At 41.5% G+C, this 25,715-nt stretch overlaps 2 protein-coding genes across 3 annotated transcripts; both read left to right on the top strand.

Annotated features, from left to right (window-relative positions):
- Positions 1-445: 445 nt before the first annotated feature.
- On the top strand, positions 446-24,695 carry LOC128467561 (uncharacterized; the record flags this gene model as incomplete). Its single annotated transcript, XM_053449223.1, has 6 exons — positions 446-794; positions 2,727-3,056; positions 3,159-3,260; positions 3,669-4,103; positions 4,524-4,876; positions 24,084-24,695. Coding segments are annotated over 6 exons (1,680 nt in total), but the record flags the coding sequence as incomplete, so codon positions are not given.
- On the top strand, positions 14,925-22,087 carry LOC128467979 (natural cytotoxicity triggering receptor 3 ligand 1-like). Of its 2 annotated transcripts, none has more exons than XM_053449755.1 (3): positions 14,925-15,059; positions 21,296-21,649; positions 21,924-22,087. In XM_053449755.1, exons 1-3 carry the CDS (start codon positions 14,981-14,983, stop codon positions 21,989-21,991), a joined length of 501 nt encoding a protein of 166 aa, XP_053305730.1. In that variant the 5' UTR covers positions 14,925-14,980; the 3' UTR covers positions 21,992-22,087. The 2 variants fall into 2 exon arrangements, with proteins under 2 accessions (XP_053305730.1, XP_053305731.1); XM_053449756.1 differs by having other exon boundaries at positions 21,890-21,997.
- Positions 24,696-25,715: the final 1,020 nt, after the last annotated feature.

Genomic DNA, 25,715 nt, shown 5'->3' with positions numbered 1-25,715 from the left:
AAAATATACCTAAATATATACCTATGTTTTGAATTTGAATAAATCATATTTTATTTTTCAAATTAAGAAGGGTTCAGTGAATGCGCATATGAAACTGGTGGGGGTCAGTACCTCCAACAAGGTTAAGAACCACTGCCCTAGCGCCTTGCTCTTGGGTTAGTTTGTATCACCCTGACAATTATCCTAGATTTTTAGTGGCAGTTTCAGGGTTAATCTCCTTTTTCCTTATAACATTTAGTTGCCCGGTATTTTACTGTATAGACGAGCCTCTGGTTATGCACATTATATATATATACCGTATATATTGACTCTTTTTGTGGCTTGATATATAATAAATGCATAAATAAAAATGAGGATTCAGAAGATTAGTTTGTTATGAGATGCAGACACTAAAATGTGCAGATTACATAGAAATTAATATTCTTTCTTTAATCTCTAAAATGCCTTTAGAGTCACGACAAACGAACCAGCGATTGAGAGATTATTGGGCCAAGATGTAAAAATCCCTTGTTTTTTATCTGGATACGAAACCCCAGAAGTGGATCTGAGATATATTTCCATTCGATGGATCAGGAAGTCGCCAAACGGAAACGTGTCAGATGTTTATAGATATGAAGTCATTTCCGGTCATAAAGCCAGCAGACTGGGGTCAAAAATATCAGAAAATGACCTTATAAAAGGAGACGCTGGGTTATACATCCCGCAGGTCCAGGTCGGTGATGACGGGGAGTACACCTGCAGTGTGTTTTATACACCTTATAAAGGAGAAGCTTCATCCATCCTCCATGTGTCAGGTGAGCAGCTCCGGATGTGAGACAGTGTCGTGTCTACAGTTATCTGTAGAGGTAAATTAATACGCGTGAAAAGATCTAAATAAAATACCCAAACAGAAAATAAATAGGAAATACCAATATGGGTATTTCTTAGATAACCCAAATAAATGTGAATATAATTCAGGTGTGAAAATATGTGAATTAGAATAAAATAAATGTAATAGTTCTCTTCAGTTCTCTTCAGTGGTTTTTGGACAGCCTTCCTATCACAATGCTCTCCAAATGTTGAAAACAAAATGTAAGAGCCAAGATCCAGTAGGTGGCGCTCACATAAAACCAAAGCTTTTTATAGTTTTTTTTATCTTCATATTCAGTGGGATATTATCCCATAATTAAATATAATTTAAAAAAAAAGAAATTTGGTTCATTTACCAAACACACCGCAGAGATTTCGGACGAAGCAATACGCTTATTATTGTGAGTGCATTGGGTGATCTTTGTGGTTACAAAGGATAAATTGTTGTCTCTCTTCTTTTTCTTTGGTTTTATGTGAGCGCCATCTAGTGGATCTTGGAGGTACCTTAATACACAGCTTTCCTTTCAGGCACTGAAATGGTTAATTGTCCTTTGAATATTAATTATGCCTCCTCCTGAGATTTTTACTTTTATTTAATGTAACAAAGTTTTACCTAATGTAAGGAACTTTAATGAAAGAGTGGTGGTTATGTGAAACAGCCTCCCAGCAGAAGAAGCTTGAGGTTCACAGGACCCCTGTATGCTTTTATTTATAGTAATAAAGTCTTACTTACCAATGCAAAGAAGATTTAAATGACTGAGGCGGTGGTGATATGCGGAATAGCCAGAAGGGGCTGGCTGTGGGCTGGATAATGGGCTGGTCCAAAGGAGAGCACCCATGATAAATAAGAAGGAGAAGTTACCAGAGGTCCACAGAACATCTGAGACTTATATTTTTCTTTGTACCTCTGTATTATAAGTTGGTGTTTTAGTTGAGATTTTTAAAGATATTATATAATCTTATTATATCTCTGGCATTGCAATGGTTAACTATAGCCTTGTTATTTTTTTTTGCTGTAGGGAGCCTCTTGCACCCTGTCCTTGATTTTTTCCTGTGGAGTTTGCATTTGCTTATACTTAATAAGCAGCACCTGCTAGATTTATTGGACTCTGAATGCTTAACACATGTACCCACTTTGAACCTTAACCACATTTTCTGAGAATGCTGACAAAAATCTTAATCATAGCTTGTTTAAGCCTACCTGACCCAGAATTCTCAGAGGGAGAGACGGCTCATCTATAGCAGACAAACAAATTAACAAAATTTCAGCTTTTGCTTTTGTTTGATTCGTTGGGGTCTCTCCTCGTTATCGGAGATCCGTATTAACACACAAGTCTAATATATAGGTTCATCCTGCTCTAGTGAAAACCATCCTACGGCTACTACCAAGTCCACGTGTTACATTGTGTTCTATTATATAATGTCTGTACACTATTATTATTATTACTATTATTATTATTATCCTTTATTTATTAAGTGCCAATATATTACACAGCGCTGTACAATTTAAACGGGGTGGTTACTGGTTAACTTAACACAAATGTACCTTGACCCATGAAGACACAACAAGAGCGGAGGACCTACACAAAAGAAACGGGTATAAACAACAAGTCCTAGAAGAGTCTTCAGAAGTCAGTTAAAGCTTTTAGTGTCCAGTGAAGTCAGAGAACAAAATAAGTTCCTTCATCCTTCAAGACCCCAAAGGTCCCCTGATGAGCTCTAAGGAGGAAACCTTTGAGGCCTTGAAATCTGGTTTGGTGCTATGAATAAGACGGCCACTAAATGGGATCACTACCCGCTAAGAGCATTATTATTAGGACACAACATAACATTCGAAGTCCAACATCCAGTAATTCTGGGAATGTCCTTCATTTCAGTTCAACCGACTGTCGAAGTGAATCCTCCAGCTTTAAGTATTATGATTGGAATGGAAAAGTCTGTCACGTGTGATGTCATCAACTTCTACCCCGTGGCCGTTGACGTAAGATGGGTTCAGTATCTGAAAGATGGACGCGGTTCTGTTCCGTTAGAGAGAAACATCTCCACGAGCCACGCTGCTCTAAACAAGGATGGAACATACAATGTAACCGGTTATCTGATGTTACATCCTCAGAGCGCCGGTGACGACGGGACCACCTATGGATGTCTCGTGAAACACAAATCCCTGACGGAAGAACGAGCCGTGAATTTTACTCTCTCTGTAGAAGGTAGAAAAAGTGAACAAGAACAAAAAGAGATACAATTGCCTTTTCTTATTATCTCTTATTTTCTTTCCTTTTTCTAACATTCACTTTTTATTTTTCTTTCAGAGCCAAGAGACGGCAGAATTATCATTATTGGAGTTCTGGTAGCTTTTGCTTTTTTAATAATGTTCCTTTCTGGTTATCTCTGGTTGTCCTTGTTTAGAAAAGGTAAGAAGTTGTGGTTTATATTTTTGCTGTAATAATAAAATATCAACAAGTTTCAGATATAATCCGTCCTTCCAGCTAGAAAAGGGGCACAAAGCGTCAGGCATCCCGAACAGGAATATTTCTGGGTCTCTTCCCCATTTTTTTCTCTCTTATCGTTTAGAGAAATGCGTCTCCTCTGCTGGAATCTCTTGCTTTGGATAAACGTCATTATCATAATTTTATTTATATGGCGCCAGCAGATTCCGTAGCGCTGTGAACCCTGCAACCTGGCATTAATTTCTGATAATTTATCTGAGAAAAACATGATTAGATAACAAAAAAAAGTTTAATAGACTATAATTAGAATTGCTGTTTTTCTGTATATCTTCGTATCAATAACTCGCATATACATTTATATTTTTGTTACAGTAACCCCAACGCTTTCAAAGATTACGGGAAATGAGAACTTGATTCACATGGACAGAGCAGCGTTATCATGTCAGATAATGAATGTCAGACCAGGATTCACTGAAATTTGTGTATCTCTAAAAAGAAGAGGAGGTGAAAAAATGGATATTATAACCCGAAAATGTGAAGTAACGGAAACCTCATCTCAGAAGAAAATGAAATCTGACGAGGAAGAGCAGTTAATGGAACGTGGAGCTTCTCCCTCTTTACCGATGCAGATGGAAGTCATTCTAGATGGGAAGTTTGACCGAGGAGAGCGTTTGTATGATTATTGTTGCTCCATTTTTATAACTCCTGACATAGAAGTCGATAATGAAGCAGAACTTACAGTGACCGTCAGACACGACTTCATAAACCACCCCATCTCTGAAACCTGCACCCTGAAAGTGATCGGAGGTAAGAATACTGGGTTTTAAACCGCAGAGAAAAATAACGAATCCAGAGGTGGGACGCATTGAGAGAGTTAATTCGGCTAAACTTAACAATCTACAATGTAAAAAATAATGATCTTTGACAGTAACTTCTTTTGTGTCAGTCTGCGCGGTGAGGGCTTTAAAGCTCTGGAATCCACTCCTTATGGAGCTGGTAATCAAGTGGCTTCCTTTAACTCTTCGCAGTGTCACAAATAACAACTTCCAGATTTAGGGATCACTCAAATCCTTTTAGTATTGACTGCCAGAGGAAAAATGATGTGAGATTTGTCAGGTTAGCTGTGGACGTTCTCAATAATCTTAGATAACAAATGAATTATTACTTATGAATAATCGCTGTTCAAAGTCCTATTTTCACTCTACAAATCTTATATTTTTTGTTTAGTTCCTCCAAAGTTATCGAAAATCGTGGCTCCGAGGTGTATAATCAATGGAGATTCTGTGGCTCTGACCTGCTGCATCTCTGGATTTAAACCGAGACTTTTAATGATTACATGGCTGAAAGGAGACGCCACCGGCAACGATACAGAACTTCTGAGATGGGATTCCGGTGAAACCGAGGTCCTCGATCCCAAATATTCTCATGAACTGAGTGAAAATAAGCATGACGACGACTCCTACAGCATTTTAAGCTGTCTACTAAAGCCAAATATAAAAGAAGATTACGGGGCAAAATACATCTGTCGGGTTTCCCACCCTGCGACCGGCAGCCATCAGGAACAATCCAAGGACATGGAGGTCACCGGTACGTTTCTGCTGTGGTTGAATTTCTCTGAAGATCAGTGGAGCCGGAAAAAAGCTCTGTTGCTGTTAAGAAAAGTCTCACGTTCGTGTCCTTGAGGGCGCAGTTTATGGGGGGGGGTTACTCTCCATCGGGTCAGGACTTGCAGGACAGAGACCTCTATGGACAGTATGTGTGCCTGGATCTGATCTCCAGCAGGTTTCAGACAGATATTTTAGGCTGGAAAACAAGTATTTTATATTTGTGTATTTTATTTGAACACAAAATGGAGTCAGAACCGTTTTGTTTCCTTAATCATATAAAGGATTTTTTTAGTCATTTTTCTCTCTATAATTGAAAACAAAGAATCTTTAGGAAATATTTGCTGAAGCAGCTATATTCATAAATCAGTGTATATTCTATGAGAAAGTTTAAGGATTAGAAGCCGCTTATCTCTAGGAATGTAAATTGGAATGGGGGGTACATTGTAAGACCCCCGGAACTGATTTACTACCTAGGAGGTCACTTCTAGAGATATGAGTGATCAAGGATAAACTCCAGGTGTAGATGCAATTGTATAAAAGTTATTTCTTAGACTGGAGCGTCTCTTAGAGGTAAATGATGGAAATACAACGGTGCAAATACGCTAAGAAGTCCTAATTATAATGGGGAAAACCCACAATTATGATTTGACGCAGACAACCCCGCTGCTAAAAGCACCTCCTTCCGGCTGCAGCAGAAGTTGCTTACGCGAATCGCATAGACGTCTACACGCTGCCCGGACAACACACCGGGAGTCAGAAACACCGGTAAGTGTTCTATGAAATGCCTTTTAACCCCCTTAATGCCACTCTGCCTCCAGAAATGCCTTTTAACCCTCTATACGCCACTCTGCCTCCTGAAATGCCTTATACCTCCCTATATGCCACTCTGCCCCATAATATACCTTTTAACTAGACTTGGGCACCAGGGGGCTCTTCGTGTTCGTCTTCGTGCTTGTCTTCGGGAAAAAAAAAATCATCGTATTCCGTGAATATTCGCCCGTTCCTGTCTTCTCTTCGGGCGAATATTCGTGGACATTCTTCGTATTTTTCTTCGTTTTTTTTCCATTTAAGGGTTTAATACGGGGTTAACGCGTACCGCAGCAGCTCTGGCGCCAGGAGTTTAACCCCTTCAGCACCGGGACGTACCTGGTACTTCCTGGTTACTGGTCACCGGTAGACCGGGACGTACCAGGTACGTCTCCTCCAAAAAACGCCCCCACATCACCACGATCGCGGTGATCGTGGAGGCGCTGCTGCTACTGTCTGCCCAGGACTCCTGGGCAGACAGCACAGCCTGTCTAAGCCCGCCCCCATGCCTACGATCACTCCCACGGAGTGATTTTGTAGGCAGAAACAGCGATTGCAGAAAGATCTGCAATCGCGGTTTCAGCTGCCACAGGCAGCTTCAGGGAAGGGGTGGGGGTGTTGAATGGGTCCCCACACAAGTGTGGGGACCTGACCCAACACCCCCCTGCTGCCTGATCGCTCCATGAGAGCGTCAGTGCAGCGTTAACCCCTTCAATGCCGCGATCGCGGCATTGAATGCCGCGATCGCGGCATTGAAGGGGTTAATTCCCGTTTTGTAGGGGGCTCTGCTGCTGGTGGTCTGCCTGGAAACCCAGGCAGACCAGCAACAGCAAAAACGAGCCCCCAGAAGTCCTCTGATCAGTCCTGTAGGACTGATCAGAGAGACTCCTCCCCTACAATCTCCAGTCTGTTGGAGATTGTGTCCCAGCTGCCAGAGGCAGCTTCAGGGACAGGGAGACAGGGTTCTTTGGTCTCCACATGAGTGTGGAGACCAGCCCCCCCACCCTCACCCTTCCTCAGTTAACCCCTACCCTCCTCTTCCTCAATTAACCCCTTCAATGCTGCGATTGTGTATGACCCCCATCGCAGCATTGCAAGGGTTAATATTAGTCCCCACAAGCTTGTGGGGACTAAATACCAGTCAATGCTGTGCTTCAATGGAGCATCAGCATTGAAAGAGTTAAAAAAAAAATGTAAAAAATAATAATAAAAATTTTTTAAAAAATAAATTAATTTAAAAAAATTAATAAAATAATAATAATAATAAAAAAAATAACAGCACTGACCTGAAAGTCCAGGGTGCTTCCAGGTCAAATGCTGGGCTGATCAGATCGCTCCTGGCCAATAGGAGTGATCGGATCATTATGGCAGCCCACGGATGACCCTGCTCTACAAAGAGAGAGGGGTCATCTAGGTTAATTATGAAAACACAAATTATTAATAAATGAAAAAATCATAATTATTACCTGATCACTTGTCGGTGACATTTTAAGTCGCTGATTATTGATCGGTCTCCCTGATTGATGTCAGCGGCCTAAACCTGTCACTTACAAGTAATCTGATAAAAAAAATATTTTAAAAAATGTAAATGCACATGTTCCAGTTTTGCCCTCATAGCTTCCTCAAATAATGCATGAACCATGCATGTGAGGCCTTGTTGGACTCATGGGATGTTGGTGAACAAAATGTGGTGTTTTCTTCCACTGTTGCACTTATGGTGTGCAAGAAATTCAGTGCAACATTGAAATGTATGCGTTAAAAACGCAATAAAATAATTTCCCTGTGAAGTTTGGCAGACATCAGTGAAGAAATGGCTAACTGAAAACTGTCAAAACTACCCTAGTTGAACACCTTGACTTGTCTACTGTTCATAAATATATACTTTTATGGGGTAATTTACAGTGGGGGGCTTCCAAAATCTCCCAAATGGGATATGGGCCCAGGAAACCAATTTCTGAAAATTCCAAATGTGAAAACTAAAATGCGCATGTTCCAGTTTTGCCCTCATAGCTTCCTCAAAAATTGCATGAACCATGCATGTGAGGCCTTGTTGGAACCGGGGGATGTTGGTGAACACAATTTGGTGTTTTTTTCTGCAGTTGCACATATTCTATACAAAATATAATATAAAATCTAAAGCAACATTGCAACATATGCAAAAAAAAAAATAAAAATATAAAAATACCTCAAAATTTGGCAGCAATTGGCGATAAAATCCCTGTTTGAAAAGTGTCAAAATGACCCTAGTTGTACACCTTGATTTATCTACTGTTCATAAACATATAATTTTGGGGGGATAATCAGTATCTGTGACAACTATTGCAGTTATTAGACTACCATGCCAAATTTGAAAAAAATTACATTTCAAAAACGTAATGCATGCCTTGCAATATTTTCCCCTATACTGGTCAAAATAGATAAAAATCCTGGCCATGTTGGGTGGTTTCCAAATCAGGACAACTTAATGAATATATTTGGGATAATTTTTTCCCATTGGTTCAATGTGTGTACAATTTGTATGTATACAAAACTGTAAAAAAATGCATTTTTTTCATTTTTTCCCCACTTTTTCCAGTTTATTTCAAATAAAACAATGTACTACCCAGCTTAATATGGTTTCAAATGAAAGCCCTACTTGTGCTGAAAAAAACAATATATGATTTGTGTGGGTGCACCACTTGATAAGAGAAAAATTACAGTTGAAGAAAGACATGGCAAAAACACAAAAACGGCTCCGGTCCTTTAGCGACACCCTAGCTTAAAAATCCCGGTCCTGAAGGGGTTAAATGTCCATATGAACAACTCTATTGGTCGTCAGCAGGGGGCTTGTCTGCCAATGCTTGATGGCAGACGAGCCCCCTGCTGGCGACCAATAGGGTCGCTCGTACAGACTGTTATACTCCTGGTGCCGTAACTTGTCCGGCAGATCCCGCCGGTCTCCCTGTTCTATCATTTACTAACTGATAGAACAGGGAGACCAGTGGGATCTGCCAAGTAAGTTGCAGCATTGGGGTTTTAAAAGTCTGTACGAGCGACTCTGTTGGTCACTCGTACAGACTTTTAGGTTCCTGGTGCACTTGTTGCACCTTAAGGGGGTTAAGGGGCCGTGGGAGTGAGCCCGGCCCTTTAACCTATGGATTTCCGCTCCATAGGTTCGCTGTCAGGGGTTACAAAGGCCGTACGAGTGATCCTATTAGTCACCTGCAGGGTCTTCCTCTGGCCTCAACCAATTGGTTGATGCCAGAGGAGGCCCCTGTAGGCGACCAATAGGCTCATTCGCACTGCCCTGTAACCCGTGACGGCGAACCTGCAGATTTCCGATGCCGCGATGTCAAGGTAAGTTAGAAGGGGGGGAGAGTGGTAGATGAAGACGATCACTAAGATCTTCATGTCTTCGCCTTCGCCTACGTTTTACCGCCGCTGTCTTCTCTTCGGGGTGTCTTCGGAACCAACACGAAAACGCACTTTTCGTGTTCGTTTTCATGGTCGCCCGAAGACGAATGCACAAGTCTACTTTTAACCCCTTAAATGCCAGAGTGGCATATAGGGGTATAAGGCATTTGTGGAGGCAGTGTGGAAAGCCTGGGGGCAGATGTGCATAACTGGGGGGGGGGGCAGGTTGGAAAATAAAAGGAAATAAAAACAAAATATTTTTCTCAATCATAGCTTTTATTAAAAAAAAATAGTTCACATAGTAAATTAATATTCAGATTTTGGGAGGTCATCTTATAATCGAGCAAATATGGTATAACTTTAAGAAAGTTATAACCTGTAATAATGACAATGATGTAAACGGTATTTTTACCTGTAACTGAAGTTTGACATTATTTGCATCTATTAGAAATTAGAGTAATACAGAGAGATAGCGATCTTTTTGTTACCCCCCTGATAATTATTATTTTTGGGTTTTATTTTTGGTTGCTGAGTAGATTGGAAATTAATTGATTTGATATTAAATGCTGTTTATATAAAGTGATATCATTTGATGGAGCTGGGATGTTTATGCCGTGTGTTTGTTCACCTGTTGCATTTTGTATGTTAGACTCATAAGATAATGATTCATATCTGATAATTAATCATCAATACACTGTGTTTTAAATTGATTTTCTGTGTTATCTTATGCACTAACTGAGAGTGATGAAAACCAGTATAAAATGGTGTCTAGGGAATAAAATATATATATACTTTACTTTTTTCTTTTTACCGGATACTCAGCGGCTACCCGTAACAACACTCTCCTGGTGTTTAGAAATATAGATATGATCCACTAGGGGGCGCTCGTGTAAACCGGTTTCAATCAACAAAAATAAAAAAGAAGAAAAAACTATGATGGTGTAGTAGTCAAAAAAACAAGTGGTCTTGTTGTGGGTATATTTATGCACTCACAATATCTAAGAGTCGGTCAAGGTCCATGTAAGTCAACACCTCAGGGTCCGTGTGTAGGGATTATATAGGAGGAAACACAAAAACATACAAAACAGTAACGTTATGCGCCAGGGCACGCCAGGATAGATGTACACTTACAGTTAAGACAGGTGTGTTGTGCCTGTACTGGATTGTATAATAAACATCCTCCATACTGTGCTTTTTGATCTCTGATATAAATATTTATATGTTTATTTTTTTCTATTGAGTTTGGTTCATCAATAAAGCATTAAGGACCACCCCCAGAGCATTCATACTCTTGTCTTCATTCATCTCTTTATGTTATTATTTGTGTTTTTATTGGTGTTCCATTTAACTGTTCATATTCTTTTTTATGGAATATGTGGAAAAGGTAAGTATTGTGTGGGACATCTAGTGATATATCAATTTTGTCAGCCTTAAAAGTGTTGGAGTATTTGGCTCTCTGTTCAATAGTATAGCGAGGGCACATATACTATTGTGCCAATGGTGTAAATTTTAGAGGGATGTTGTATATACCGTATTGGCTCGGATATAGGCCGCCCCCGTATATAGGCCGCACGCTAAAAGTTTGGTGCTTTTTTAAAGAAAAAGTTTTTTTCTTTAAAAAAGCACCAAAAAAACATGCTGCCACTCTGTCCTCTCCCCCCCACCGAGATATGCTGCCACTCTGTCCTCCCCCCCGAGATATGCTGCCACTCTGTCCCCCCCCAACCTATGCTGCCCCTCTGTCCTCCCCCCCCCGAGATATGCTGCCACTCTGTCTTCCCCCCCCGACTTACCAGAGCAGACTCCCAGGTGTCTTGCGGGGCCGGAGGGGGACATCAGCGGAAGTGCCGGCACCGGAAGTTGTATACGCGTATTGCGTAGATGTCTTCCGCCGGCCCTCCAAGACACCCGGGAGTCTGCTCTGGTAAGTCGGGGGGGGGGTGTAAAATTCATCATGCGGACGTCCACGCGATGCGCTTAGACAACCTCCCGTGCCGGTACTCCCCCCGTGGGAAGTGCTGGCAGGGGAGGCTGTCTGAGCGTATCAGACAGTAGGATACGGGTCCCCTGCACCGCTGCGGAGGATCTGTATCCTAACCCCGCTGCCTGCCCGGCGCCCGGGACTGCATGTCCCGGGCGTCAGGCGCTAGACCCCGAATATAGGCCGCACCCCCACTTTAAACACTTAAAGTGGGGGGGGAAAGTGCGGCCTATATTCGGGCCAATACGGTATGTATATATGCACATATATCTATGATCTTAACTTCTTTAAATGTGAGCTAGGAAATCTAGCTCCAAGGGAGGTCTTAATATGGAGCTAGATATCCTAGCTCACATTTAAAGAAGTTAAGATCATAGATATATGTGCATATATACAACATATTGGATCATATTTATCTTATGCACTGTATGACTTATAGATATTTTGTAGATTGTGTTTTCACAATAAATAATATTTTGATTGACTATCGTGATGATAAAATATCTCATTTGAATTCCATTTTTTGGCGCGATCTGAAAGGATTTAGGATCAGAGATAAAATATAGGGGATCTCTTTATATTAATATTGTGGTCCTACAATAATTAATAGCGTCAGCATTTTGTGTATGCTATAGAATATTGGTTTTGCCCTATTTTATCTCATTAATATCCCTAACACTCCCCACAGACTAGAATAGCGACCCGCTACTGGGCTGAGGTGGGGCAGAGGTAAAACGCATCGTGCGGACGCTCACCGGCTGTGGCGATGCCCGTAAACAACCTCCGCTGCCGGGACCTCTGCACGATGTGCTTTAACAATCTCCCTTGCCGGGACTCCCCCCTTGTTAAAGCACACCGTGCAGACGTGCCGGCAGCGGGGGCTGTTTACCCGCATCGCCGCAGCCGGTGACCGTCCGCACGATGCCCCCCCCGTGGAAAGTGCTGGCAGGGGAGTCTGTCTGCGCGTATCGGAGAGTAGGATACAGGTCCCCTGCACCGCTGCGGGGGATCTGTATCCTAACCCCGCTGCCTGCCCGCTAGACCCCGAATATAGGCCGCACCCCCACTTTAAAGACTTAAAGTGGGGGGGGGAAGTGCGGCCTATATTCGAGCCAATACGGTATAATAATAATATAAATGATAATTGTTGGAATTTTACTGGTTTGAAGGCAGTGCTGGCGTTTATGGGGGGACCTTCTTCGGAAAACTTTTGTCCAAAATCTTTGTGTTTTACTGTTGTTTTCAAAACGTTACATAAGAAACTATTCTCTTGGGGGTGAGAAACTGTTGTTACCATTCCAGGAAGACGTCTCACCTCACCTCATATATATAGAGACATATACATAATTTTAATTACGGACACACGGGCTTTATACGGACACTCTACTTACCTGCTGCAGTCTCGGTGGAGATTTCTTCCTACTGCTTTTATGCATAACCCCGTTGTTATGCCAACTCTTTTGTAAGTTGCTCTGCTTCATGTATTAAACTGATATTAGTATTTACTGCACCAGTGGTGGTTTTTCATCTGTATTACAGATTCTAAGAAGACACCAAGGTCTTGTTTGCTGAGCTGCACTTAAAGTTACTTTTGTGAGTGCAATCTACACACAATTATTAATTCTATTGACCAGAATATATTACACTATTTTTATTTCATTTGCTATCTCCACATGTTCATGCACCCCTTTTTCGTTACATTTAGCTCCTTCTATACCGGATCTAATACAGATTTGCGATGACGGGATAGATTTAAAACACAAGATTTGCATGCATTTTAAAATTGGTTCATTTAACCCACAACCTCTGGACGTTAACCGTTGTGAAGATGTTAGGGACCAGGAACCAGACGGAAACACAAAATGTAAAGTGCAAAACACCTTTTATTGTAATTATCAAGAAAACAAAGCCAAATCATGATCCTGGAGCGGGTACCAAAAGGCAAGCCGGGGTCAGGAACAAAGAGATCAGTCAGGAGGAGCCAGGAGGGATGTCAGTTAAAGCCAGGTCATGCGCAGGTAATCAGGAACATAGGAGGAAGGGAGCCTGTGACGGATCGTCCTGTGCCCCAGACTATACACATCCGCCCGTCAGCTCCTTCCCTGTCCGAAGAAAGCAGTCACAGACCAGCACTTCCCTCAATCCCTCAATCATGAGACAGGACTTCATGCTTTGAGGTTAAAACAGAACTCTCTTAATTACAAACACACAGAACTTATATACAATCTCCATTCACTGTGCACCGAACCCAACCCCCAATCCTATCAGCCACATCCCCTCACAAATCCCATCACCCCCATCCCCTCACAAATCCCATCACTCACATCCCCTCACAAATCCCATCAGCCACATCCCCTCACAAATCCCATCACCCCCATCCCCTCACAAATCCCATCAGCCACATCCCCTCACAAATCCCATCAGCCACATCCCCTCACAAACCCCATCACCCACATCCCATCACAAATCCCATCGGTATACAGGGGATGTATCAGGTGAGGGGATTAAGGGATACAATGGGTTCCCCCACCTGTGTTATCCCCCCTGTAGTGCGGGTGCCGTCTGGGCAGACAGGGCTGTGCTGGCTGATTAAGAGCCCCAGCCAGATTATAGGATCGTCTCTTTGAAGGCCGGAGCTGCAGCCACATTCAAACCGGGTACACATAAATATAATAATAATAATAACAGTGAAGATCAGACAGGGTTCTTCACAGAGCAGTTTAAATAGCCAGAAGGGCCTGGCTGTGGGCTGGATAATGGGCTGGTCCAAAGGAGAGCACCCATGATAAATAAGAAGGAGAAGTTACCAGACAGGTGAGTAACCCTGACAGCCTGTTAAGTAGCCTTTAGCTGTGTAACTCTGACACCGAGCAGAAAAGCAGTCAGACCACAACAGAAGACAGCAGCCGGGTCCCTTTAATAAACAATGAAGGAATTAATGATGGCCGGGTTCCATTTTACCAGTGATTTATCACACATGTCTCAGCTGGACACGTCTCGCTCCTCTACAATCCACCATGAAGGCGACTGCCAGACTTATCTTTCTCTTCTTCCAAGGGCAGACTGACCCATCGGCCACGGTCTGATAGTCGGAGAACCCGCAAGAGTCAGGGTGGGGTCTGCAGAAGCAGGGCCAGTTGGGGGCAGATAATGGATCTCCCGCTGAAGGCCCAAACAGTGGCGTAATTACAGGGGTCCCAGGCCACACCTGTCTAGGTCAGAAGGGCCCTTTATAAAGAATTTTGAACTGGCATGGGGTGGCAAGAACCTATCGGGGGCCACGTTACATCACGTGAGCCCGTGTTGAACTCGAGGCTGTTAGAAAACATTAAGCATGTATGTGATGGTGTTACATAATAACTCCCATCGCTGAGGGAGGAGCATCACCACACAGGGCCCATGAACTTTTGTTGCCCGGGGCCCTGGGTGGTCTCAGTCCACCCCTGCTCCCATCGCTTTACTATCTCCTCTCCCCTCTGTCTATCTCTTCACTGGCAGCTCCTCTGGCATCAACCAATGAAGGGCCGCTGCATGCAATACTGGGCTGTTTTCAGCACTTGTTTATTGCAGAGCTTAACTGGGGGGCAGACACCCCCTGTCTCTAGAGCACCCCCCCTCCAGGCTCCACCTCCTGTGATTACACTCAGGCTCACCTCACAGTCTAATTGTAATTTGTCTATGTTTTGTTTCAGTGTAAACTGTAAGTGAAAGTTTGTGAATAAAAACTTACTGCACTTTACTGCACTTCAGAGAATACAGGGGGTTAAAATAAAACACATAAGAGTATTGCGACATCTATTCATCTTACTATGTAAATATTTACACGGAATGGTCTATATAAAGCAGGAAGTAGTTGAACTCAGATTGAAAGTGAAAGTTTGTAGAAAAACATCAAGATGGTAGAGAAACGGAGAAAGAATGTTTCCCTCTCGGTGTCGGCCGCCCTCGTCTGCTCCTTACTCCTCATGTACATCGGTAAGCGGGGGAACTGGTTTTACTGGGCAGGGAAGGGGTGACTTTTATACATACCGCGAGCTGGGATCATGTAACCAGAGCTGTAGCTAGCAACTTTTGCGCCTGAGGCAAGAATTGAAAATTGTGCCCCCCAGCTATTTTTTTCACAGAGGTTATTTTATTTACACTGTCCTTACACACACATTTATACATACACACTGCCTTTACACACACATTTATACATACACACTGCCTTTACACACACATCTGCCCATTAATACGCATATGTGCATTTACTGCCCTTACACACGACTGCCCATAAATACCTATATAGACATATGTTACTGTGAAAGACCGAAATTGGTGAATGTCGACTTTCACCGGTGAATGTCAACACATACCAAATACGTTGGTGAAAGATCGAATATTTCATTTCATGATATGATATTCGGACACTCACCGGTGAATGTCGACAATCACAGATATGCTCTGGTGGAGGTCGAAAAGAGTACATTCGGACCCTCACCGGTGTATGTCGGAGACAAATAGGCGACTGGCTGTCTCCCGCTGCTGTCAGTCCGTATGCCAAATCCTTTGCTCTGCTGTCAGTCCGTATGCAACTCCCGCCAAATCCTTTGCTCTGCTGTCATTCCGTATGCCAAATCGTTTGTTCTGCTGTCAGTCCGTATGCAACTCCCGCCAAATCGTTTGTTCTGCTGTCAGTCCGTATGCCAAATCCTTTGTTCTGCTGTCAGTCCGTATGCAACGTTTGATGGTGCGAGTAACGTTTTCTACATTTTTTACGACACCCTTATTTATAATCAATGGATACCGCAGTGAATCGTGATCTTTTTCTTGAAAAGTTAAATGCATTAATTGCGGAAAAACGAGAAGACAATTGTTTTTATTTTTCTCAAGAAAAGTACTCTAAAATACTTTCTGAAGTGGTTTCTGCTAAAACTAAGTGCAATACACCTTTGGATTACAGACGATTAAAACGTTTTGATGTTTTAAAAATTAATGATGAAGAGAAGTTAATTGTACCATTAAAACAAGGAGACACGAATATCCAGTATTATGTTACCAATGAGGAATTGTTCAGTATACTATATGAAACTCACACCAGAATAGGCCACGGAGGAAGAACACGTATGCTGAAAGAATTGCAAGTTAAATACAAAAATATTACGTATGAAGTTGTCATGTTGTATTTAAATTTATGCAAACAGTGTCAAATGAAACACAGTGCACCTAAGAAAGGTATTGTTGTGAAACCAATGGTCAGTTCTGAGTTAAACTCAAGATGTCAAGTTGATCTGATAGATCTACAGTCAAACAGCGATGGCGAATATAAATTCATAATGGTTTACCAAGATCATTTAACTAAGTTTGTCCAGCTACGACCTTTGAAAACTAAGAGAGCTGAAGAAGTAGCGCATCACGTTCTTTCAATATTTTTAACATTTGGTGCTCCAGCAATATTGCAATCAGATAATGGTAGAGAATTCAGTAATCAAGTCATATCCGAACTATGCGCTATGTGGAAAGATGTTAAGATAGTCCATGGAAAGCCTCGTCACAGTCAAACACAAGGCTCAGTTGAAAGGGCCAATCAAGATATACAGAATATGCTATCCGCATGGATGAACGATAACGATACAAATAAATGGTCAGATGGTTTACCCTTTGTACAATTTGCCAAGAACACTACATACCACGAAGGAATACGCCAAAGTCCTTATGAAGCCATGTTTGGCGTTAAGGCTAAAAGAGGCATAGCATCGTCTTTTTTGCCTAGCGAACTAATCGCAAATATTGAAACCGAAGAACAACTCAAAGAAATTGCCAATACTTGTGAAACCGAAAAACAGCATGAAGAAACTGTTGATACTTCTGAAAAAAATTTGTGCGGTGGTCTTTCGGAAAACCATATTTCAAGGAAAAATATTGAAGAGGACCTGCATTCTACTACGTTTCCACATCAAGCTCTAACTGGAAAACACGAGTTAATTTCAAGAAAAAGAGCGGCCGCGAAAGAGAATCTTGTACTGCAAGCAAACAAAATGTTACGCACCTCACAAAAACAATTTCCTCCTGCTCAAATTGGCGATAGTGTACGAATACAAGTGCCTGATGTCGACCGTGGTCGTACAGATAGCCGAAATGTGTTAGCGGTTGTTGTTGGGATAGAAGACTCCGACTTCTATAAACTGGCAAATAAAAATGGTACCCTCAAGCAGCTTTACACACGTAACCAGTTCGTAATTTGTAAAGAAAAGTTACTTTCCATAAATGAGATTTCGGCTCAAGAAATTTCGCTGAGAGAAGCAGCTGCAGCTAATTCGAGAAGCGGCGGGCAAGGCTATACACGCTGTCATTGCAAAAGGAAGTGTTCCACAAATAAATGCAGTTGCAAAAGCAAGGGACTTCTGTGTAATTCAAAATGTCATAATAGTTTCAGTTGTTGCAATAAATAAGTTAATGTAGTTGCAAAAGCAAGGGACTTCTGTGTAATTCAAGATGTCATAATAGTTTCAGTTGTTGCAATAAATAAGTTAATGTAGTTGCAAAAGCAAGGGACTTCTGTGTAATTCAAAATGTCATAATTGTTTCAGTTGTTGCAATAAATAAGTTTCTAATCACATAATTGAATCCTTTTATTATCACCCTTGTGATATTTTATCGCCGCTGAAATACGGAGAAGAAAATAGAAATCTCCGACATTCACCATTAGTACTTGGTGAATGTCGACATTGGCCGGTGTAAGTAAGAAATAAGGGTATTTAGCAATTATTTTGGACATACACCAAGCGACTATGTGAATGTTGTGACTTGATTACTGGACATACTGGACATACTGGACATACTGGACATACTGGACATACTGGATTACTGGACATACACCAAGCGACTATGTGAATGTTGTGACTTGATTACTGAATTAGATCTATCAGATCAACTTGACATCTTGAGTTTAACTCAGAACTGACCATTGGTTTCACAACAATACCTTTCTTAGGTGCACTGTGTTTCATTTGACACTGTTTGCATAAATTTAAATACAACATGACAACTTCATACGTAATATTTTTGTATTTAACTTGCAATTCTTTCAGCATACGTGTTCTTCCTCCGTGGCCTATTCTGGTGTGAGTTTCATATAGTATACTGAACAATTCCTCATTGGTAACATAATACTGGATATTCGTGTCTCCTTGTTTTAATGGTACAATTAACTTCTCTTCATCATTAATTTTTAAAACATCAAAACGTTTTAATCGTCTGTAATCCAAAGGTGTATTGCACTTAGTTTTAGCAGAAACCACTTCAGAAAGTATTTTAGAGTACTTTTCTTGAGAAAAATAAAAACAATTGTCTTCTCGTTTTTCCGCAATTAATGCATTTAACTTTTCAAGAAAAAGATCACGATTCACTGCGGTATCCATTGATTATAAATAAGGGTGTCGTAAAAAATGTAGAAAACGTTACTCGCACCATCAAACGTTGCATACGGACTGACAGCAGAACAAAGGATTTGGCATACGGACTGACAGCAGAACAAACGATTTGGCGGGAGTTGCATACGGACTGACAGCAGAACAAACGATTTGGCATACGGAATGACAGCAGAGCAAAGGATTTGGCGGGAGTTGCATACGGACTGACAGCAGAGCAAAGGATTTGGCATACGGACTGACAGCAGCGGGAGACAGCCAGTCGCCTATTTGTCTCCGACATACACCGGTGAGGGTCCGAATGTACTCTTTTCGACCTCCACCAGAGCATATCTGTGATTGTCGACATTCACCGGTGAGTGTCCGAATATCATATCATGAAATGAAATATTCGATCTTTCACCAACGTATTTGGTATGTGTTGACATTCACCGGTGAAAGTCGACATTCACCAATTTCGGTCTTTCACAGTAACACATACACTGCCCTTATACACATCTACCAATAAACACACATATACTCGACTACAAATTAGGGGAAGACTGTGAGAGTCAGTGCAGTCTTCCCTCCTTCTGACCCTACCATGACATTGAGAGGTCCTCTCCCCCGTAATCATCCCCAGAATCTCTTTGTCCCCTTATTCACCAAGCCATACCTCTCTTTTACTAACTCCCTGTAGTTCAGTTATAGATCAAATAAGCACATAAAACAGCAGTTACGTGTATAGATCAACTGAATAAGACATACAAACCCCATATTTGCAGGTATACATTAATAATGTATGGAAACATTGCCAGTACAGATCAACACATCAACACACAAACCCAGCTTTATTGTATAGATCAATTGAAATTCTGTTATAGATCAAATAAACAGAACCAGACATACAAATGTTGTATTTGCAGGTATACAATAATAATAATGCATGGAAACATAGCATTGCAAGTATTGATCAATAAAACATACAAACCCAGCATTGCAGGTATAGATCACCTGGAAATCACATGTAAACTCAGCATTGCGGGTATCAAATAAAAAACACACAGAAACAGCTTTCCAGGTATTGATATACTGAATAAGACACCCAAACCCTGTATTTGCAGGTATACATAAATAATGTATAGAAACATAGCATATATGGATCAACAGAATAACACAGAAACCCAGCTTTGTAGGCATAGATCAATTGGCATTCACATAAAAACTTAGCATTAAAGCTATAGATAAACCCCCTAAATTACAGGTATACCTCACAGATTGCACACCCCAAAGCCAGCCCTGGCGTCCACGCTGCCCACATAGAACCTGGCCAGCACCCAAATTACACATACATAGGACCTGCCATCGTTGTCCCCAAACATCCCATCATGAGTTAACTTTGTCCCCAAACAGCTGCCCTGTGCAATTTTGGTCCCCAAGGCTCAAACACTCAAATCTACACCCCCTTTTTCTTACTATCTACCCCCTCTCCTCCATTCTCACTATCTACATACTATCTATCTATCTATCTATCTATCTATCTATCTATCTATCTATCTATCTATATATATAGATAGATACACAGTCCCTACAACCCTTTCTCCCCATGTCTTACCTTTCTCATCTTCTATCATCTAATATCATCCTGCATCATACATTATCTTCTCTCTTCGTCATGGGAACGTGAGGTCTGTCACCCCAGGCCTCTGCTTTAGTGCTCCCTCATCACTATGCACCGGGGTGATGTCATATCCCTGCGCTCTGCATCATTTGCTGGCGTGCAGTGGTTAGGGAGCACGGAAGCCGAGGTCTGAATTGACAGACTCCGCGCTCCCTAATGTTGGGCCGGTTAGAGAGGGATTGTGATCTCCCCAACCAGCCCAGAGCTCTATAGAGGCAAAAGGTGATTATTGTTGACCTTATTTGCATGCACCTACCCAGAATCCCTTGCGGTTGTGGCAGCACCATGAGATTTCTGAGGGAAAAACAAGCCATCTGGCTTGTCTGGTGTCTGTAGATGAGTGTTTAATAATACTTATACATACACATTGGCTCCCACATACACACTCACATCTGCACACTGACACACACACACACACACATATATATGTATACACACACCGTATTGGCCGGGGCGTAACTAGAAGCCTCAGGGCCCCGATGCGAGAATCCGTTAATCTCACTATCTACTCTCTCCCTACCCCTCCTTTGTAGGTCACGAGGCCTCTGTCTTGCTGCTCCGCTTCACTGTTGAGCGCCGGCATATGACGTCATATGCCAGCGTGAAGCACCGACACCCGAGACAGACGCCTCACGCTCCCACCACTGCAGTCGGGGCATCGCTGAGACAGGCGGCGGCAGAGGAGACAGAAGGGCGTCAAGCGGTTGCTGAAAACAGCTTCTGATCTCTCAGCCAATCAGGAAAGTTGAGGAGTCTCTCCTGATTGGCTGAGACATCCTTCACTCTCATTCTGGGACTGGCGGGACTGTCCCTGGCAATCCAGGACATGTGGTCACCCTAGCGCCTTACTCTTGGGTTAGTTTGTATCACCCTGACAATTATCCTAGATTTTTAGTGGCAGTTTCAGGGTTAATCTCCTTTTTCCTTATAACATTTATTTGCCCGGTATTTTACTGTATAGACGAGCCTCTGGTTATGCACATTATATATATATACCGTATATATAATGACACTTTTTGTGGCTGGATATATAATAAATGCATAAATAAAAATGAGGATTCAGAAGATTAGTTTGTTATGAGATGCAGACACTAAAATGTGCAGATTACATAGAAATTAATATTCTTTCTTTAATCTCTAAGATGCCTTTAGAGTCACGACAAACGAACCAGTGATTGAGAGATTATTGGGCCAAGATGTTAAAATCCCTTGTTTTTTATCTGGATACGAAACCCCCGAAGTGGATCTGACGTACGTTTCAGTCCAATGGATCAGGAAGTCCCCAAATGGAAGCGCGTTGGAGGTTTATAGATACGAACTCCTTCGCGGTCATGAAATTCACAGACCGGGGTTAAATGTATCAGAAGAGGACATTAAAAAAGGAGACGCTGGGTTATACATCCCGCAGGTCCAGGTCGCTGATGACGGGGAGTACACCTGCATTGTGTTTTATACACCGGATAAAGGAGAAGCTTCATCCACCCTCCATGTGTCAGGTGAGCAGCTCTTGGGCTTGGTTTTCCAGAACTAAAGGTCCCAGCCCCCCCAATTTTGGCCGTCGCTCAGTATTGCTCAGACTCCCCGTTTTATCTTTCTAAGGTTCTATGCGTTCTGAGGTGTGAGTAGTAAATAGGAATCGCAGGCTGGGATACAGGGAACGCACTTAAGTCCTTCAAACGCAACCCTTGCCAGGCTGTCCCTAAAAGTAATAACGTTATCCTGGTCCTCAAAACCAGCTCTGTCAATGACATAGAGTTTTGCGTCTAAAAGATGTGCATCTTGGTGAGAGGTTTACGTGGAAAGACACCGGCAGGCCCCTGCTCCCCTGTCGCCAGTGAACAAGATAAATCCCTTCAGCCTTCAAGAACTTAACAGTCCCTGATTATCTGAGGTCAAGACTTCCGAGGTCTTAAAAAGCCAGTCTTGGCCACTAAATGTGTCATAAACCACAAGAATCACAAGCCAACATTTTGTTTTGTATTTCAGTTCAGCCAATCATCAAATTGAATCCTCCTACCGTAAGGATTTTACTCGGAACGGAAAAGTCTGTTATGTGTGATGTCATCAAATTCTACCCCATGGCTGTTGATGTAAGATGGGTTCGGTATCTGAAAGATGGACGCAGTTCTGTTCTGTTAGAGAGACACATCTCCATGGGACACATGGCTTTAAATAACGATGGGACATACAATGTAACCGGATTTCTGACAATAAATCCTCAGAGCGCCGGTGACGACGGGACCACCTATGGATGTCTCGTGAAACACAAATCCCTGACAGAAGAACGAGCCGTGAATTTTACTCTCTCTGTAGAAGGTAGAAAAAGTGAACAAGAACTAAATGAGATACAATTGCCTTTTCTTATTATCTCTTATTTTCTTTCCTTTTTAACATTCACTTTTTATTTTCTTTCAGAGCCAAGAGGCAGCAGGAATGACAAAATTTTTCTTTCGGTAGCTTTAACCTGTGCTTTATTATTAATGTTCCTTTCTGGTTATCTCTGGTTCTCCTTGTTTAATAAAGGTAAGAAGCTGAGGTTCATATTTTTGTTGTAATAATAAAATATCAACAAGTTTCAGATATAATCCGTCCTTCCAGCTAGAAAAGGGGCACAAAGCGTCAGGCATCCCGAACAGGAATATTTCTGGGTCTCTTCCCCATTTTTTTTTTCTGTCTCTTATCGTTTAGAAAAATGCGTCTCCTCTGCTGGAATCTCTTGCTTTGGATAAACGTCATTATCATAATTTTATTTATTTATTTAGCACCAGCAGATTCCGTAGCGCTGCACCCAGGCATTCATTTCTGATGATTTATCTGAAAAAACTTTCTAAGATAACTAAAAAAAAAATAGTTTAATAGTGTTACTCCTACCGTGCCCTCCCAGGTTCCACAGAGTGCATCCTCCATGTCACATGGTATGACTCGTACCACACGCCACGCTGCTGCTCGCCTGCGACGCTTACGGGCTTCTGACTTTCTTATAGGACATTGGCTTACTTGTTCTCCACCACTTTGTTAACCTTATCTACCATCTCTGCTGCGTGGGCCCAGCTCTCCTGTATAACAAATACACTGACTTTTAATCTTTTTTTTATTATTATTAAAATTAGAATTGCTGTTTTTCTGAATACCTTTGTATCAATAACTCACATATACATTTATATTTTTGTTACAGTAACCCCAACGCTTTCAAAGATTAGGGGAAATAAGAACTTGATTCACATGGACAGAGCAAAGTTATCATGTCTGATAATGAATGTCAGACAAAGATCCACTGAAATTTGTGTATCTCTAAAAAGAAGAGGAGGTGAAAAAATAGATATTATAACCCGAAAATGTGAAGAAACCGAAACCTCATCTCAGAAGAAAATGAAATCTGATGAGGGAGAGGAGTTAATGGAACGTGGAGCTTCTTCCTCTTTACCGATGCAGATGGAAGTGATTCTAGATAGGAAGTTTGTCAGAATAAAGTGTTTCTATCATTATTGTTGCTCCATTCTTATAACTCCTGACATAGAAGTCGATAATAAAGCGGAACTTACAGTGAGCGTCAGACACGACTCCCTAAACCATCCCATCTCTGAAACCTGTACCCTGAAAGTGATCGGAGGTAAGAATACTGGGTTTTAAACCGCGAAGAAAAATAACGTATCCAGAGGTGGGACGCATTGAAAGAGAGTTAAATCGGCTAAACTTAACAATCTACAATGTAAAAAATAATAATCTTTGACAGTTACTTCTTTTGTGTCTCAAAAAATATCAAACAGAGAAGGTCAGTCTGCGCGGTGAGGGCTTTACAGGTTTGGAATCCACAGCATTGTAAGCTCTCTACTAAGGCCAAACATAAAAGAAAATCACAGGGGTAGATACATCTGTCGGCTTTTCCACCCTGCGACTGGCAGCCGTCAGGAGCGATGCATGGACATGGAGGTCACCGGGACGTTACTGAATTTCTCTGAAGATCTGTGGAGCCAGAAAATAGCTCTGTCGCTGTTAGGAAACGACTCATGTGAGAGTCAGTATTCACGTTCGTGTCCTTGAGGGCGCAGTTTATTGGGGGAGGGGGGGGAGTTACTCTCCATCAGGTCAGGACTTGCAGGACAGAGACCTCTATGGACAGTATATGTACCTGGATCTGATCTCCAGCAGGTTTCAGACAGAAGTTAAGGGAACGCCCGTCTCTACCATCCTCCTGACAGATATTTTAGGCTGGAAAACAAGTATTTTATATTTGTCAGAACCATTTTGTTTCCTTAATCATGTAAAGGATTTTTTTCTGTCATTGTTCTCTCTATAATTGAGAAAAAAGAATCTGTTATGAATATAGCTGCTTCAGCAAATATTTCCTAATCAGTGTATCTTCTATGGGAAAGTTTAAGGAGTAGAAGCCGCTTATCTCTAGGAATGTAAATTGGAATGGGGGGGATACATTGTAAGACCCCCGAAACTGATTTACTACCTAGGAGGTAACTTCTAGAGATACGTGTGACCGAGGACAAACTCCAGATGTAGATGTAACTGTATAAAAGTTATTTCTTAGACCGGAGCAACGGTGTAAATATGCTAATTATAATGGGGAAAACCCACAATTACGATTGGAGATTATGATATGATATGATTATGATTATGATAATAAGCCCTGTCTTTAAAAGCTTCTGTTCCAGACAAATTGGGCCGGAAAGACAATTGAAAATTTGGAACCTCACAAGATCCTGACACCATATTTTACTCTTATAATTACCTTGAGTATCTAACATATACCGTATATAACCCGTAATAATGACAATGATGTAAAATGTATTTTTACCTGTAACTGAAGTCTGACATTATTTGCATCTATTAGAAATGTCACTCTTTAGACAGTATTAAAGTATTTTAATTGTTGTATTAGTAAAACTGATCTTTGTGTTTTAAACTTGATTCATTTTGACATGTTTTGAAGATATATTTTCTGTTATCTCGTGCACTGCATGACTTACATATGTATTTTGTAGATTGTGTTTTTACAATAAATAATTATCACTATCTATTTACTATCTAAATTACTATCACTATCGTGATGATATAATATCTCATTTGAATTAAAACTTTTGGCGCGATCGGAAAAGATTTAGGATCAGAGATAAAATATTATATTAATATTGTGGTCCTACAATAATTAATAGCGTCAGCATTTCGTGTATGTGGTAGAAGATTGGTTTTGCCTTATTTTATCTCATTAATATCCCTAACACTCCCCACAGACTAGAATAGCGACCCGCTACTGGGCTGAGGTAGGCTGAGTGCAAACACAGAGCCGCGTGCAGAGGAGGACCTGATGGAGAACTTTGTGGTGGGCTATATATATATATATCTTTGTGGATTTGTACCGACCAAGCTCATCTGAGATTCAACGCCATGAGTTTAACCAGTTTACCTGAACCCTCAAGTTTTTTAAACACACTTAACCCTTTAACGCTCATTACTAGGCATACGGAGGATGTTCACTTTTTTACATTTTTTTATTTAAGAAAGGACCACAGAAATAAACACAAAATACTCGCCAAGCACAAAGAGGAAAGA

Source organism: Spea bombifrons, chromosome 10 (genome assembly GCF_027358695.1).
Source record: "Spea bombifrons isolate aSpeBom1 chromosome 10, aSpeBom1.2.pri, whole genome shotgun sequence".
NCBI classification, from domain to species: Eukaryota; Metazoa; Chordata; class Amphibia; order Anura; family Pelobatidae; genus Spea; species Spea bombifrons.
The sequence above is the reverse complement of the archived record's forward strand: the minus strand, read 5'-3'. Positions and strand labels throughout refer to the sequence as shown.